We start from the raw sequence: 16,594 nt of genomic DNA, 5'->3' as shown, positions 1-16,594 counted from the left end.
TAGGGTTCTAAGATACCCATTAAAACTGAATGTTGGCTACACAATTCAAACATAGTCAGGAAGTCCTTCTCACACAGCCAGCTTACATCTATCCACACAGTAACATCTTGTTCCCTTGGCACTCTTTGCAACATCCATAAAAACAGCACTATGGTTGGAGTATTTTTAGAAACTATAACAGCCGACTTGCACAAATTTCATAGCTTCTCATCATGTTCGACATCTAGTTCCTTGAACATTGCCTCACTCATCCCATTCCCCAAATGTTCATTTCCCTGACTGTGTTTACTGATAGTATGAAGTATAAAATATCACATCCGTGTGTTTTATGTTCATCTTATCAAGGTGTTTCTCCTTTACCCATGGATGTGAAACCATGTAATTAGTATAGTACATGGGTGGGAAGCCCCTCTGCAGAGAAGTATTTTCGGTTTTGTTTTGAGGAGATATTGCTCATTCATCAGAAACTGTGCAATTTACAGACTATTTTTCTTTATCAATCAAAGTTTAGTCAAATGTTATGCTAAACAAACTAATAAATTATAACTTTAATCTTCCCCTTGTAGAAAATGATCACCTAGCTCAATTTGGTTTATATTTCCCAGCAAGTGCAAAGTTAGATGCCTTATGTTACCCTGCAGCTGTTATCTCATTCATAGTAAAACTGAGTTTATGATGTGGGAATGATTTTTATTTTACTATGAAACACTCGTGCGGCAAACACACATAGAGGGAAAGAAAAGCTTGCTCTGAAGCATGTGTCATATGCAATTATCTAACCAGTACTCAAAAAAATGCACAAGTTGGTTTTAAAATACCACATCCAGCATTAATAACTTGCTAGCTGCTGACGAAGGCAACACATTATCCAAAATCTGAAGACTGTCGTGTAAAATTTCTGCCAATCCAGTAAAAGGTATAAGAGCACCTCCATAATTTACTGTTTTTAAGTGTTTGGAGTTGTGTAATCTGAACTGAACTACCTATGAGCAAATAGTATCTTACTTTTAAACTAGGATTTCACAAGATGGGCAAAATATCTAAATAAAAGGAGTGAGATTCCGGTTAGTGTTGCAGCTCCACAAAGCTATGGCCAAGCCACAATAATATAAATTGCGATTCACAAAGAGGACACCTTATACTAATGAATGGGGGACTTTAGCAAGCTGCATTGGGTCATGAGGAAACCTAACAAAAACTGTGTATTTTCAAAAGTCTAGAGAAGATAAAGACTGGTAAATAAAATAATCAATAGGCATTTTAAGATGCATTGCATATGGCTGCCATTACACAACTTTCCCAGATGTAGTACAAAGTCCATTGAGAAATCCCTTATTACCACATCCCTAATTTGCAAAAAACTGTCATAGTGGTCATACCATTATAAAATATATTTTGTTGTTGTTTGTTTTTGCTTTTCAAATTTCACTGAAAATTCTAAAAAGTCAGATCACCATTTTGAATTTGTTACTGTAGACAGTAACATACCCCATGCCAAAGTTATACTGTGCCTTATGAATCTCCATACAAAGCATAGTTAATCTCCATATGACTGCACTCTTTCATTATTTTTTACTTGTATAACTTGAATCAGCTGTATTAACCTGGCAAGCAAATGCTTCTTCAATACTTTAAGAATATAAGACAACAAGTTTTACAAAAATGTAAAAGGACTCACTGCTGCTTCTCAAAATACTTAGGTGTGAATTAAAAAAAAAATGCAGTAAGGTGTTTTGTATAGGGTACATATATAGTTAGCCATTAAAGTAGCGATGATGAAGAATATAAACCAATACCCAAAAGTTAACAGAAAAAGAAACTATCACTAAAACATGGTAAAAAGATCAGAAAATCACATAAAGAAGTAAGGAATTCGTAAGAGTTAAAAGCAGAACTTCCTGCAATCAAGAGCAGCCACAGAACAAACACAAAACATGTGGAATGCAGTATGGACCGTTTCTTTCGGCCTTCAAGGTTTTCCCAGCACAAAACTACTCAGAATCTTTAGGTAAAGATGTTTTGTGAGGTAAGAGGAATTAAGAGCCTCATAGTTTTATCTGACAAGCAGAACTGATGTTGGAACATCAGTCCTACCACTGCTATTGCAAATGGACTTTTTTTATCATATCTGTACTCTTTTTAAAGCTGGTTGGCAAGTACCCTCACAAATTAAAAATAGGTAAGAATAAATGATTAATTCAGAGGCAGTGCAGAGCAAAAAACATTCTTGTACTCCTGTTCCCTGAGAACATCAAGCTTGAGTCCTTCTATAAAATCCATATACCCATTAGTCATCCATCTCTATCATCTGTTGGTAAGAAAACTAATGTTTAAACTTCTTATTTTTGAAACTTTATGTAGTTATTAATGACTGCATAATTATTAAACATGAGTGCATTTATTTTCAGGGACAAGTCAAATGAGCATTGATGAAAAGGCAATTAAACGAGTCTTATATAATGCGTAACAAACTGCTTACTGCTTTTAAAAGCAAAATTAGCTTGGGAAGCACACTCATAATTCTTTTCAAAATGCTAGCTGCGTGGACAAAGAAAAACATGCCAATATATATATACATAAACATATGCAAAAGGAATGGTCTCAAAAGTAAAAGGACTGCTTCCAACTTACCCCCCAAAATTAAAAAAATAGAAAAACGCATATGACATATTTCCTCAAATAAAAAGATAAATTTTATTTACTTATAACCATCAACATATACGTAGACAAAATATTCACATATATCATGCTTTATGATTTTAAAATATAAACTGTGTACCTCTTCCCATACAAAATTTCTTTTCAAAAACATTAGTACATTCAAAGGTCTCTCTTCTTCATAATCCAATATTTGTACAAATAAAGATTATAACCATTTAACATTTTTACATACTAGTTTTACAAATAAAGGCAACACTGTACCCTATAAAATTACTTTACATAATCCGCAATCAAGCATAGTGCATTTAAAAGGCAGGTCAGTGGTAGATGAATTGTATTAAAACATTCCTTAAGAGCAGTCTCTGAGCAGATTCACATTAGATGAAATTCTTTAAACATAAAATCAGGGCCAGTGCAGTGAAAACTGACTCCTCTCTCTTCCTTTGCAGTGATATTATACAGGATATACCATATGAAATAAAAAAGTTAAACAGCAACTTAAACCTGGACTAAAGTTCATTAAGTGTGAAATTTAAACAAAAAGGCAACAAACTCAGCAGCTGTGTTACTCATATTCTGGCATCAACTTTTAAAATATATACTATGATTTTCAAAAGTATGGTCATAGGTTATATCCTGACGATGCAAAATGCCTAACATTATGTCTAATGTTGCCCTCCTTGTGTTACACACTTGCAGTGTTAATCACCATCCTTTGCATTTACCACCAACATTGCCCTTTAAGAGTTCTTCTTTGACACTCAACAGACCCAAGAAACACATACATAGTAGTTAAAAAAACATACAGAATTCTGTGCAACATACTGGGGGAAGACAACTTCCTCAGCAATTTGTCTTGTGAAGATAAACATGTCTTCCTTGGTTACACTTACGGCATAAAACGCTTCAAGCAGCATGTACATTTTTTAAACATTCAGTACAAGAGGATGGAACGTGCCTTATTACCGCCTTGAAGCATGACTCACATTACTAGGAACTGATACAATTCATTATAGCCCATGCCTAGAGTGCATGATATACAAATATCAGGAGGCATTCAGCAATGGGTGGGGAACATACAGTTCCTCTGAACATCACTGGCAGTTTACCATTACCCTAAGAAATTCCCTCAGGCATTCCACACAATACTGCCTCCTCAGCCTAGAACCTGAAATGACCCAGACTGTACCTGCTGCGTTATTTAAAAATGCTCACTTTAAATATCTACTGCAGATATTGGCAAAGGTCACTTTCCCATTCTACTACACAATGCATTACATGAAATGGTAGACAAGCTTAATACACACTTCATGTCTAGTCTCTCTATCTGTATTTCTCACCAGCACAGAGAACACAGAATTTCTCCTGCCACCTTATGAGCTAGGCCATTGCATCTTAGCCCTGTCCCGTGTCCTGTTTCTTAACACTTGCATTGTTTTTGGACGGTGCTTACTCTTTGGTCTCTAAGTTTAGTGGAGGTACCTGCTTCAAAGCTTGAAGCAGTACAGAGGAGTCCATAGGTATTTGGGTCAACACTGGAGAAGCCCCTCTTGGAGGCATCATAATAGGAGATGGCAGTTTATCTGGATGCATTAACCCTGTCATTGCTGTAGCTGATGCTGGCAGCCCCGAATATAAGAAAGGCATTGATGCTGGGTACCAACACTTTTCAAACATGGGCAAATAGCCTGTGGCAGATGGAGGTATCAAGTAAAATGGTAGGCACAAAGGAGGCTGGTGATGGTGCGATCCCAAGAAACTGGCAGGTGGTACTATATGCTCATTGGAATGATGTGGTTCACTTTTGGTGGAGCATACTCTGGCTCTCTTTAATGGAGGATCCTCTTTTTCTTGTTTAATACAGTTCATTCTTTCTTGCATACAGTAGTGCAGTTCATTTTCCTGGGTGTAATACTGACATTCAGACTTAGAATCACTCTTTTCGGATTCACCTCCATAGCCACTGTCTGTATCAGTATCACTGCCACTCTGTTCTCCACTCAAATGGGCAAAAGTTCTCTGAATGACTGGAACACAATTTCTTCCATGGCCCTCAGCAGTTTTGGATAAGGAACTGTTTTTTTCTTGCAAGTCCATAGCATCAGTAGCAGAATCCTCAGACCTGAGGCTCCTTCCGCTTTGAAGGGCATCAGAAACTACCTCATGCAGGTGGTTAATGAGGTGCGTAGGTTTGAAATCTCGTCCACTGTCATGCTGTGCTAAGAACTGGAGTACCTCTTTGGCACACAACTGGAAACCAGAAAAGAACATATCTTGACTGGAATCAACACTTCTCACTGCTGGGTCACCTAAAAATTAAATGCAATCCAAGTTATTAAAATGCTGTAGTCTTAAACAAAATACCATACTGTGTTGAACTTTTTACCCCATACAAAAAATTAGCAAGCTTCAAAAAAATGCTCCCTTTAATACAGACCAGTATTGCAATATTTCCTCAAAAATTCATAGCTTTATTATGCAACATTCTACGAGCAATATCTTAAAGAAAAACTTGAATAATGTGGAAAATATATATATATAAACTGACTACATTTTGTGGAAGCCTACAAAACTAGCAGTGTAGTTCAAGATTGCACAATAATATACAGTACACATCATAAGCCAACCAATAAAATTAGCTTACTGCAGTGATACTTTTAACCAGTATGTATGTGTATTTTGCCACAGTAGAAGCCTTGACATAATACTCTGAAAAAAATAAATAAATAATGTTCAAGCCTACATTGGTGACAGATTTGACCATCAAGAATGTTGCAAAATCTTATAATCACCTGTACCACAAAAATAAAAGTACATTGTTTCATGCATCTTTAGTTTCACTTTAAAACATGGTAACTATGTGCCAATGTGTCAAAGCAGCTGGGTAATCCAAGTTGTGTAATGTAGTTACAGTGGGTCATGTGTTCTTCAGATTGTAAGTAGCAAATGGAGAACACATTTTCGGTGAATATAATGACACTGTTCATCTAAGCAAGCATTTTGGATCACACTATTCTCTTTACTTTGTGGACTTCTCTGACTCATAGTAACCGTACAGCTATGGACATTTTCATGTAACATACCCCCAGTGCTAAGCAGCTAAAAAAATGAGCAAACTAACATTTTTAAAATTTACACACCTGCACATCTCACATACACAATGCACCTCTGCTTTCACATTTGTGAGTTAACATGCAAGACTCTCGAACAACAAAATATAGATTTGCCTTCTATAATGATACTTGTACATAGACATGTTAGGGGTAATTTACGTATATAAAAAATGTTAACTAGGCAAATTCAGTCCATTTAATTTAAGAAATCCACGGAGCATGACAACACCAGGTGCTCCTCAAACACTGGCAGCTAAAAGGACACAACCTCATGTACTATTATTAATTGGTGCTACAGCATATACAACACTGCCAAGAAAATGTTTACTTACCAGGTTTTAATCCACTCTGAAGAGAAAGTATTTTTTGTTGTTGTTGTTCTATTACAGCAGTTAGCGTCTTCAAGTGCTTTAAAGTAAGTTCAAGAACAACTGCTTTCTCCAAATGACCTAGAGTCTACAAAGAAAAACAGACGAAACTTTGTAAAAAATATTGCTAATCTGAATCATACCACAATTATTTCTAAGCTTTAAATACATTACATTGCATAATGTATGTGGTTATCTAATCTACCCGCGACTGCACCCTTCATATGTTTTTTTCCTCGAATAGTCAATGAAGTCATCACACAGAAAAAATGTTAATCGGCTTAATAAATAATATATTCCAGATCCTCCTGTTTCTCCAAGCAACACAAATCCCCCCCCCCCAAAATCCAGCCAAGCGGTTTTCTGCAATTCTTGAATGAAAAAATCTAATAGTGATTGTTGAAGGTTTTGTCTCTCTATGCAGGATATGCCAGAAACATAAGACACAACAGAATTGTAATAAACTTTGACATTTTCAAGTTGGCTAAACACTGCAAGGTAAGTAAAAAGATGATGTTTCAAGGTTTGGAGACAATCTGCCATTCTTGACTCTCTCTCTCTCTCTTCTCTGCTGTCAGCTCATAACCCAGTTTTTTTTTTTTATCCTCATACATTTTTATGGCAAAGGAACTTTCTCTCTAAGGTCATACATTTTTATTGAATGAAACTGAGAAAGTGGAAGACATCGATGAACTGTGACCATTGAAATGATCCATATTTATATATTTGTTTACTGGGGAAGTACACTGATCAGTGCTGACCGATTTCAGGCTCAGGCTTGTAGTATGATGTGAACACAAACCTTCAGTCAGGTTACCCAGAAGGGATGTGAATCTTCCAGGATCACAAGTGAATACACTGTGCTAACTATACATATTCAGCTACCTACATGCCAATAGAATGTAAAAAATATTTTCTCTTATGCAGTCCATCTACTCCAATCTCATCACCTAGGGGGCTACTGCAGTCATAGTTTGAGATGGTTACCACTCAGTGGGTGTGAAGCCCTGTGCTAACATTTTCAACCTCTGAAGAACAGCAATTTGTGAAGTGAAAATGCCACATGAATGCCACAGAAAGAACTAAAGTTTACCACCACTATGCGGTATTTTTCTGAACATGGACAGACAATAATTTTAAAAAAGTCAGGGTGAAGGGCATGAAATTAGCGGATTCAAAGTATCTGTTAGGAATTTCAGCTTCCTGACAACTTCACAATATATTTTTTAAGTAGAAGGCATTCACTTTAACAGCTGTTCATGACAAGCAGTTCTGTATCCCTCTATAAGAAGCTGCTGTTACTAAATGTCACTATTAAATTAATTTTGAAGTTATGACAAACAGTGCTACATCACTCTACAAAAACCTGTTCCTGAGTCATACCTCTGAACTTCTAGATTTTTGCCTCATAGTTTTGGTCAGGCCATCGTAACTAAATAATGACACACATTTTGAGTTACTTCAGAAAATGCATGACTTGCTATTCTAGCAGCTTTCTAAGTTTATACGAGGAGTAATGAAAACATGTCCCTATTTTTGGGCTTTTGTACTTCCCATTATTTTTGGCTTTGTCCAGATTTTTTGCAGTAAGAGGTTGTAGGTATGTCCTGAGTGACAACAGTACTAATAAATACTGCTGTGCCAGCTTTATGTATTATAACTAATAATTAAACAATTAACTGCCTAACTTCTACACAAAGACTGCATACCACAGCAACAGGAGAGAGAGAGAATGGTAGTAATTTGTTTATTATATTTAACTGCAGCAGGTGATAGTAAGTACAGTGGTGGTGGAGTGAAAATGTTGTTACATTCTTAACATGGGTACTCCTAAATTCCTACATTATAAGCTGTTTTGCACAATTTTTAATCTAGACCCTTAAATATAATTAAACCTCTGATACCTGACGGTGTGCTTAATCCCTTAAGGTTTAATGATTATAATGTATATTACATTTTCCTGACACTGAATACAGACTGTTGAAATAATGAAGGATTTCTATGAACACTTGATAAGCTGTCTTTTCTTTGTGTCTGCCTTTAACCCAAGTTATCATTTTGCATGGTTATCAAACACAAAGATTAAAATTATTATTTTTCTAATTCATACCTGCATATATTTTACAAATTTTATTTGTAGTATTAATAGTAATAAAAGCCAGGCGGCGCCTTATAGCACACCGGTAGACAGGAAGAACATTTGAGCAGACAAGAGACAGAGAATCAGACAGAAAAGCAGCTGGAGCTAAGCCAGGTTTTCACTTACTGTAAGTTTGAGATGTTCTGGTAAAAGATCCTTCAGTTGAGCGATACATTCATTTATCCTATCTCTTCTTTTTTTTTCTATAAGTCTGTGGGGTAATTTATATGTTTCCTAGAAAGAGACGTGACAGTCAGTTTTAAGACAGTGGTTTTCCACGTTCTACAACTAACTTTCCAAATTAACTAAAAATATAGAATTATTCTTTGCCATAAAAATATGCAAAGCATATATTAAGCACAGGCTCAAACAATAGTTAAAATATCCAAATATTTTATACACTTCTTTCCAACTGCAGTGTTTGTGCAAAATGTGCATTATTTACAAATACATAATAAATAGTGCTACACCAGTGACAATAATGCGTTGCAATGATTTTAGATAGCCATAATAAGTGTGCAGTATTTTACGTGCATATAACTACATAGTTTATAAATGCATGTTTTGAAATACATACCTTACTATCCTCGGTTCTCTTTATTCCTCTCCTACTAGGTTTGTAAACATACATAGAAGAAATATCCATTCTGTAAACAACAAAAATACAATCAACACAACTGTTGTTATCAGCACTGCATGTTTTTTTAGAAGTAAACCTGAAGGTAATATTTTGATACACCAGCAACGTACCCCTGCATATCAGTAGGTTCCAGTGTTGGGTATTTTGCAATACAAGGAGGTGGCTGTGCACTAGGAATCCTTTCCATATTAATTAGCTTCCCTTAAATTTATTCCAAAAAATTGAAGACTAAAAACAAAACCAATGTGGAAGTCAGTATTGTTTTTCTACTACCATTCCATGAATCAAATGTTCAGCAGCAGCTGAGTTCCTTTTCTTTACGCTCCTCAGCAGTTTAATATCACAGCTATACGTGTATCTGTTATCTAGGACTAGAGAGTACTTCTTATGATAGAAACAGACCTTGTGACGTCGTGCTGTCACGTGACACCAGCAGGAAGACGTTGCGAAAGTCACGCATTTCTATCTGATTCAGAGAGGGCCCTGTGCAGCAGCTGAGCTCGTGCTTGGAGATGGCAGTAACAAGTGGCTAGTCCTCATGAGGGGAAGGGACCGGGCTGCGCTTTGTGTCACGTGACTTCGGCTTTCTGACATTTCTCAGTTTCGATGTTTATGACCTTATGGTTAAAACGTGAAGTGCTAATGTTTTTATCCGCTGGAAAGATAGGAGTGCGTTATTTTATTTGTCCCAGAATTTTTGACAGTAGCTGCGGAGTGCGGACGCAGGGATGTGTGGCATGTAACTGATTTACTATGTTTTATTTGTTTCAGCAGTGTTATAAATGATGCAAATTGTCACCTAAGCCGGCATGTACAAAGCGATCATTTCTTTCTTTTTTTAATTCCTTTGCAACTTCAGTTTCTTGAAGTTGCAGATGAAATGCTGGACCTTTAAAAGGCTTTCTGTGCCTTTTAGCTGTTTGTATGTGTGCGAGTTCACACACACACACACACACACACACACACACACATACGCCAAGTTTCCATCTCCAAAGTGTGGGACGCTATCTGTCATAACGCGGGGAAAGAGTGGGACACATAATAATACCTTGAACTGGGAAACTCACTGGATGGTTAACAGTATGTTATACTTAAAAATAGTGTTGCTGACTAACGTGATTAAGTATTAGTTACCATAGGTACTAGATAAAAAACAAACAAAAAAATGTTACCACTGAATGCATGACATATCCTTTCAATGAGGAGCGGCGAGATACATGGACTTAAGACTCACAGTGATGAATGAGTGGTGCAGCGATTAGCGTTGCTGCCTCATAGCAAGAGGTTGTCTGGTTTGAATTCTTGTCTGTGGTGCCTTATGTGCGGAGTCTGCCCTCCCTATGGTCGCGTGGGAAAATGGCCCCAGGCGTGAGTGCGTGTATGCGCCTTCGGTACAAGGCTGGATGCGGGGCTGGCAACTCGACACCGTAAAACACCACTTCCAATCATGAGCGGAAAGGTGATACGCTGTGGCGACCCCTAACCGGGAAAAGCCGAAAGAAGAAGCGATGAATGGCTTACACACACACTCTCTCCGATAAATGGCTGTGGGGTGAACACATAATGTCAGCTGTTCATAGACAGTTTTGGTGTGAAATAATTTCATGGGACATCTGGGCAGGTAAATTTGCCAAATAAACGTGTGTACTTAATCCTATGTTCGATTGCTTGTATCTTATAATGGTAGCAAGGATAAACTGACTATTTACATTGTCATAAAAATAAACATGAGTGAGGACTGCTTGAGCTTTAATAACGCGACTGTTGTTTTCAATGTCATAAATAAACTTAAATTGTGTGGTAAGTTTAATGAGATCAAAGCATACCTCTCCTCAATCCTTTATTTCCCCATCCAACCCTTGCTTTTATGTCGTAAATTGTGCTTTTCTATGACAAAAAAACTGTCGCCGAATGGTACCAGATATTAATAGCTGCTACAACTTTCAATTTTTTTTCTACTAAACTGGTGTCATCATACTGTGCTCCAACAAGTGATAAAATCTGACTCTGGAAGCATAAAGCACGGTGAAACACAGTTGCTGTTTGTGTACTGCAGACCATCATTAACATAACCAGGAATGTTACTTACGCTATAAAATGTTATTAACCAGTGTGTAAATTTCCCTGCGTTACAACGTATTTAAGATGCAGAGCAGCCCACCACGCCTACTTATGACGCGTAGGCAAAGCAAGTCTGAATAGTTGCCGCCCATTTGCCGCTTTCTTAAATATTGGCATAGGCCTTAATGAGAACCTAAAGACAAGACAGAATAGAGTGCTAAAGACGTCTTGTACAGACAGAAGCAGCTGAAAGCACCATTCTCACTGAAGCGGTGTGCTCCAAGCTTTTAAATCAGTTGGTTTAAATGAATAAATAAAATCAGTACCATAAAAATGATTGACGGCTGAGAGTGAGAGGTTTGTCGAGGTTTGCATTCTAAAGTCTGTGGATTTAACAATGTCACTTAACTACTTGTAACACAACACGTGTAATTGTATGGAAACGTTTTGAACTGGTTCTGAAAAAAAAAAATGAAAATTGCTTTGTTACAAATGTCTGATGAGAATCCCGAAAAACTGAAATTTATGAGGGCAGTTTTTATATTCTTTTTGCGGTAGCGTTGTCGCCTCATAGCAAGACGTTGTCCAGTTCGATTCTCAGCTAGAGCGTCTTCTGTGTGGAGGCATACGTGAATGGGGCGTGCCTTCCTTAAAGGTTGTGCGTCAGGGCTGGTAACCCGGTACGTAAAAATCCACTACCTATCATTAGCGGACCGGAGTTCCGCTGTGGCGACCCCTAACCGGGAAAAGCAGAAAGACACAAACATTCTACAGCTGTTTTTTTCCTGTCCTTGTTTAATTATGTGATAGTGTTGCCAGAAATTAATTCAAGTTCAGAAGCAGGTGATTTGAATATATTGATTCAGAATTTCAGCAAACAGGTGTTTTGATCATGTTGGGAGAATAACGGGGAAAATGAACATCTTGTGCTGAAAGATGTTTTGCACAGTGAAACTAGAATCAAACTTCTGGTCCAGTGAAATATTGTAGCTTACTATAATTTAACCTTCCTTTTGTAGCTTCTGATGTTCATCATGTTTCACTGCTGCAGTCATTACACTTGGGCTATCCTGCCGTCAGGCGGTCCTGCAGTCGGCCAGAGTTCCAAAGTCTTGGTCCGGCGTCAGTTGCTGTCGCTTCCTCCCTGACGTCAGTGCGCCAGGGGTGTACAAGATGCAGCCGGCGCCATTTTCTTCAGTCTTTCTTGCCGCATGGTGCCCGAAGCAAAAGCAGTTCGCAAGTGCCAGTCGGCCGACTCCTGAGATTTTCAATTCGAATTTTAAGAACTGAAGTCTTCAATAAAGCTAAGTATCCTGTTGGGGAAACTTTTTTCTTGCCTCAGACCGATGTCAGTAAAAGTTAATAATTATATTTCTTGTGGGAAGCAAATACCTCATAAAGATTTTCATTCTTACTGTATTCCATGCCTAGGCCCAGACCACGACTTCACTAGTTGTCGGTTTTGTGCTAGATTTAACATACGCACTATTAAACATCGGTTTGATTTTGCTCGCCATTACTTTGGCCTAAGATTTAATTATACCATGCCGTCTGAACAACCGACGACCGGAATACACAAAAAACGCAAAGACAAGGATAAGGACAGGCATCCGAGGCCCAAAACTGATGATGAAACCTCTTCTAGGCCAGTTGTTGGTTCTCAGTGAGGTGCTTTCGCAGCCCCTGACACCCGCTACCTCAGAGCCACAGGCCGCCTCCGACTCCCATGTGGAGATATCTAAGCCTCTGGATACTCAAGGTGTTGGGCCTACGGAACCTAACCCTTCAGATGGGTCCGGAGCCGCTGAGCAGGCATTGGCTTCTGAGGGTGTTTTCAGACCTTCACAGATTACCATAAAAACTACAGCCAAGTCTAAAACTCCATTAAAGACAAAGAAGCAAGTACAGCATTCACCTGGACAGGCCTCCATGCCTAAAAAACAGATGCTCAAAATGGCCGAAGACTTAAATACTCTGATTAGGGGTACCCATCCCCCTTCTGATAAAAGGCCTAGGCAGGATACAGACTATGATTCCTCTGACCAGGTTTCCATTTATTCCGATTCCTCTTCAGACCAGGGATACTCTTTACCCCCCTATGAGGACTCTGATGCTGAAGAATCAGTTCCCTTCAGCCTCTCCTCCAGAGGATTACTCTTTTGGGGAAACTTTACATACCATGAGGGAGCATTTCCATTGGGAGGGCCAGGATTACTCAGAATCCAAGAAAAGGCTCAGAGACTTTCTTTTATTACCTCAGCACAGACCCCTTGCTATTCCGCCAGTGTTAGATATTGTGGATGATGTGTTCTCTGAATCCAGTTTAAATCCTGATTCTTTGCCCCCTGCTCCAGTCAAGCCAAACAGGTACTATAGAGTCCCTGACTCTCACAAATTTCTTTATAAAAACCCTGTTGCTGACCCAGAAACTATTTCCCAGGGCCCCAAAGGGGTAAAGGCTTCCACGGCTAAGAATCCAGTTCCTCTGACAGGGATTCTAGAGCATTAGACAGATTGGGGAAGAAAGTTTACACTTCTGCAACTTTAGCAGTGAGAGCTTTAAATTGCCAGTTTCACATGTTTAAATATCAACAATATTTAATGTCTCTGTTAAAACAGAAAATGATTACAAGTTCAGAACATCCTGACTATAAGGAGATGCAGGAGTTATTGCATACAGCTGAACAAGTGGGAAAACATACTCTGCATTGTGGTTTTGATTCATTAGAGGCTTCTTGTAGAGCAGCAGTTACAGGATCTGTGATTCAAAGGCATGCTTGGTTAAAAGAACAAGGTTTACCTGATCATGTTAAGGCTAAATTATTGGATGCTCCTTTACAGCAAGATATTTTATTTGGTGTTAAGGCAGAAGAGGTATTAAAGAAAATGGAGGATAAGGCAAAATCTATGCAAATGGTGAAGGATTTCTTACAGGTACAGCCACCTAGATTTAGCAGAAATTGGCCTTCAAAGAATTGTTCCTTTCCAGTGTCAGACAGACCACAAAGAGGCAGATACAGATGCCCAAGAGGAAGATCTCAGCCCCAAGGCTCTTACAGGCCACGACAGTGGGGTGCTTCATCCCCAAAAGGAGGTGAAGACAAGTCACAACCTTACAGGAAACAGAGCCAATGACTACCCCTTCGAATGCCAAGCACTTACCTTTTGGCAGCTCACTTAGGGGGAAAACTTGCCCTTTTTTCTCAAAATTGGCATATAATCACCCAAGACAAATGGGTTCTGAATATTGTGTCTCAAGGTTACAGGTTCCACTTTCACACTCTACCAAGGCTAAAAGGAATGCTAGACCTGCCACAAAATCAAGGGGCAGAGGCACAAAAACAAATTACAGCCCTCATGGACATGAGAGCTATTCAAAAAGTGCCACAACAGGAACAAGGACAAGGATTTTACTCATGACTTTTTCTGGTCTCCAGAAAGGACAAAGCCTGGAGACCCATACTAGACATTTCTACTCTAAATACTTACCTGGATGTTTCAAAATTCAAAATGTTGACACTACCGCAGCTTCTTCCCATGCTGGGCAAGAAGGCTTGGCTTGTTACTTTGGACCTCAAAGAGGCATACCTGCATGTCCCTATCAGAAAAAAATGCAGAAGATACCTCAGATTCATAGCTGGTTCAATGCATTACCAATTCTCTGCACTGCCCTTTGGCTTATCTACTGTGCCCAGGGTCTTCACAAAGTGCCTGGCACCAGTAATTGCATTTTGCAGACAAAAAGGAATTCAAATATATCCATACTTGGACGGCTGCCTTATTCAAGCAGAGAGCAAGGACATTCTTCTAAAGCATCTGGCGTTTGTAAAAAGGTTGCTAATTTGCCTAGGGTACACAGTAAACGAAAAGAAATCAAAACTAGTGCCCTCACAAGAGATAATATCCCTGGGTGCCAGCTTAAATACAACGGCCCAGATGGCTTATCTCACGCCAGACAAGCAAGGACAACTGACTCAGTACTTTCAGTTGATGGCAACAAAGACCCAACTCCCTGCAAGAAAAATTCTGCAGGCCTTGGGATTCATGGCATCCTGCATACTATTAATTCCATATGCCAGACTGCATATGAGGAAATTACAGTGGTACCTAAAAAGTGTGTGGGCTCAACACTGTCACAGTTTGGAAGCAGTAATACCAGTAATACTAATACCACTAATTCCCTGCCTACAACAGGATTTTCGATGGTGGGCACAGGCATGTCACCTCAGCAAGGGACTGCCTTTCACTCTACCCACAGCCAGGCAAACACTAACAACAGATGCTTCGGATTACGCCTGGGGAGCACCACATGGCAGGAAAATGTATTCAGGGCAAGTGAACCGCAGACCAAATACATCTTCACATCAATCAAAAAGAGTTGTTGACTTTACAAAATGCCCCAACAGCTTTCAAGGACCTTCTGCATCCAGGCCAACTATTGCTAAAGACAGACAACACCACAGTTATGTGGTACATAAACAAGCAAGTGGGCACTCATTCTTATCCCCTGTGCAGACAAGTCATGACCTTGTGGGGCACAGCTCTAGCCTTTCAAGTTCATCTACAAGCACAATTCCTGCCAGGAAAGAAAAACACTCTGGCACTTGGGAAGTGGCCATTAAACACAGTCTTTTTCTTCAGGCAGTGTACATTCCTTCTGTTTGAATGCGGTGATGCAATCCTTCTGGAGATTCCAGAGTAAACCCTCATGAATGAATATTAAAAAGAGTGTTATTCCAGTTTACCAATTAAATTGGAGTTCCCCAGGAAGATCTGTTTACATCAATTTAGAATGGACAACTGAGTCTATTTTGCTCCAGAGTTCCTTGCAAACAAGCAATGACAATATATGCATTCTCAATAACCTGGAGGCAGAGGTTTCTGTATGCCTTTCTAGCTTTTCATCTGATTTTCAAGGTGCTTTTGAGGATAATAGGTTCATAGGTTGGTACTGGGCTATCTGCCCAAAGGCATATATTAGCCCAGCCGCGTTGTGCGGTATTCACCGCCCCTTTAGTAGTTCCTTAGACCCTTGTACTAGCAGCTAGTACCCTTGGCCCCTATCTAGTAGTGTTGTTGGTGTGATCCCCGGTGTGAACTTTCTGTTACCCATCCACTCATCAAGGTTCCTCTTGAAGAGTGATAGTGAAGGGCTCTGTCTTATGTAGATTGGGACCCTGTTCCATAGTAAGGGAAGTCTCTGCGAAGGGAATCTATCCCTCCAGCATGTTCTATTCATTGTTGTGTTGAGGTTTATATCCCTAGAGCGTGTAGCTCGAGTAGATTTGGTTTTGCTAAGATGGAGCATGTTCAACAACTCTGAGAAAGCGGTATGCAACAGAGAACAGTCTTAGCTTTTTCAGTCTTGCTGCGTAGGGCAACTGTTTGAGGCCAGTAATCCTCTTGGTTAGGTACCTTTGTGGTCTCTCCAGCTGCTGGAGATGCCTAGCCAGGTACATTCCAATTGGTGCATTGTACTCAATAATGGATCTGATGAGGGAAGAGTAGAGGGGCACCATTACATCCTTAGATCTTGATGCGAACCCTTTCGTGATCAGATGGGTCACATAGAAGGATTTTCTAACCACTTTGGCAGCATGGTTATCAAAGG

The 16,594-nt window shown here is 39.1% G+C and overlaps 1 protein-coding gene across 1 annotated transcript; it reads right to left on the bottom strand.

Annotated features, from left to right (window-relative positions):
• Positions 1–2,670: 2,670 nt before the first annotated feature.
• On the bottom strand, positions 2,671–9,289 carry BHLHE40 (basic helix-loop-helix family member e40). Its single transcript, XM_044078017.1, has 5 exons — positions 9,033–9,289; positions 8,860–8,929; positions 8,409–8,516; positions 6,107–6,230; positions 2,671–4,970 (listed from the first exon to the last, which is right to left on the bottom strand). Exons 1-5 carry the CDS (start codon positions 9,107–9,109, stop codon positions 4,111–4,113), a joined length of 1,239 nt encoding a protein of 412 aa, XP_043933952.1. The 5' UTR covers positions 9,110–9,289; the 3' UTR covers positions 2,671–4,110.
• Positions 9,290–16,594: the final 7,305 nt, after the last annotated feature.

The sequence above is a fragment of the Protopterus annectens genome, chromosome 7.part0, assembly GCF_019279795.1.
Source record: "Protopterus annectens isolate FY-2018-M chromosome 7.part0, PAN1.0, whole genome shotgun sequence".
In the NCBI taxonomy this organism is placed as follows: Eukaryota; Metazoa; Chordata; order Ceratodontiformes; family Protopteridae; genus Protopterus; species Protopterus annectens.
Note: the sequence above shows the minus strand (reverse complement) of the source record. Positions and strands in the feature narration are given on the sequence as shown.

What these genes read in the sequence shown, in the direction of transcription:
- BHLHE40 (XM_044078017.1), bottom strand. Translation starts at nt 9,109, where the DNA reads ATGGAAAGGATTCCTAGTGCACAGCCACCTCCTTGTATTGCAAAATAC. An exon ending in CAGAACATCTCAAACTTACA is followed by an intron (nt 6,231 to 8,408) that starts GTAAGTGAAAAC and finishes TTTTCTTTGTAG; the next exon opens with ACTCTAGGTCATTTGGAGAA. An exon ending in TCAGAGTGGATTAAAACCTG is followed by an intron (nt 4,971 to 6,106) that starts GTAAGTAAACAT and finishes TTTAATTTTTAG; the next exon opens with GTGACCCAGCAGTGAGAAGT.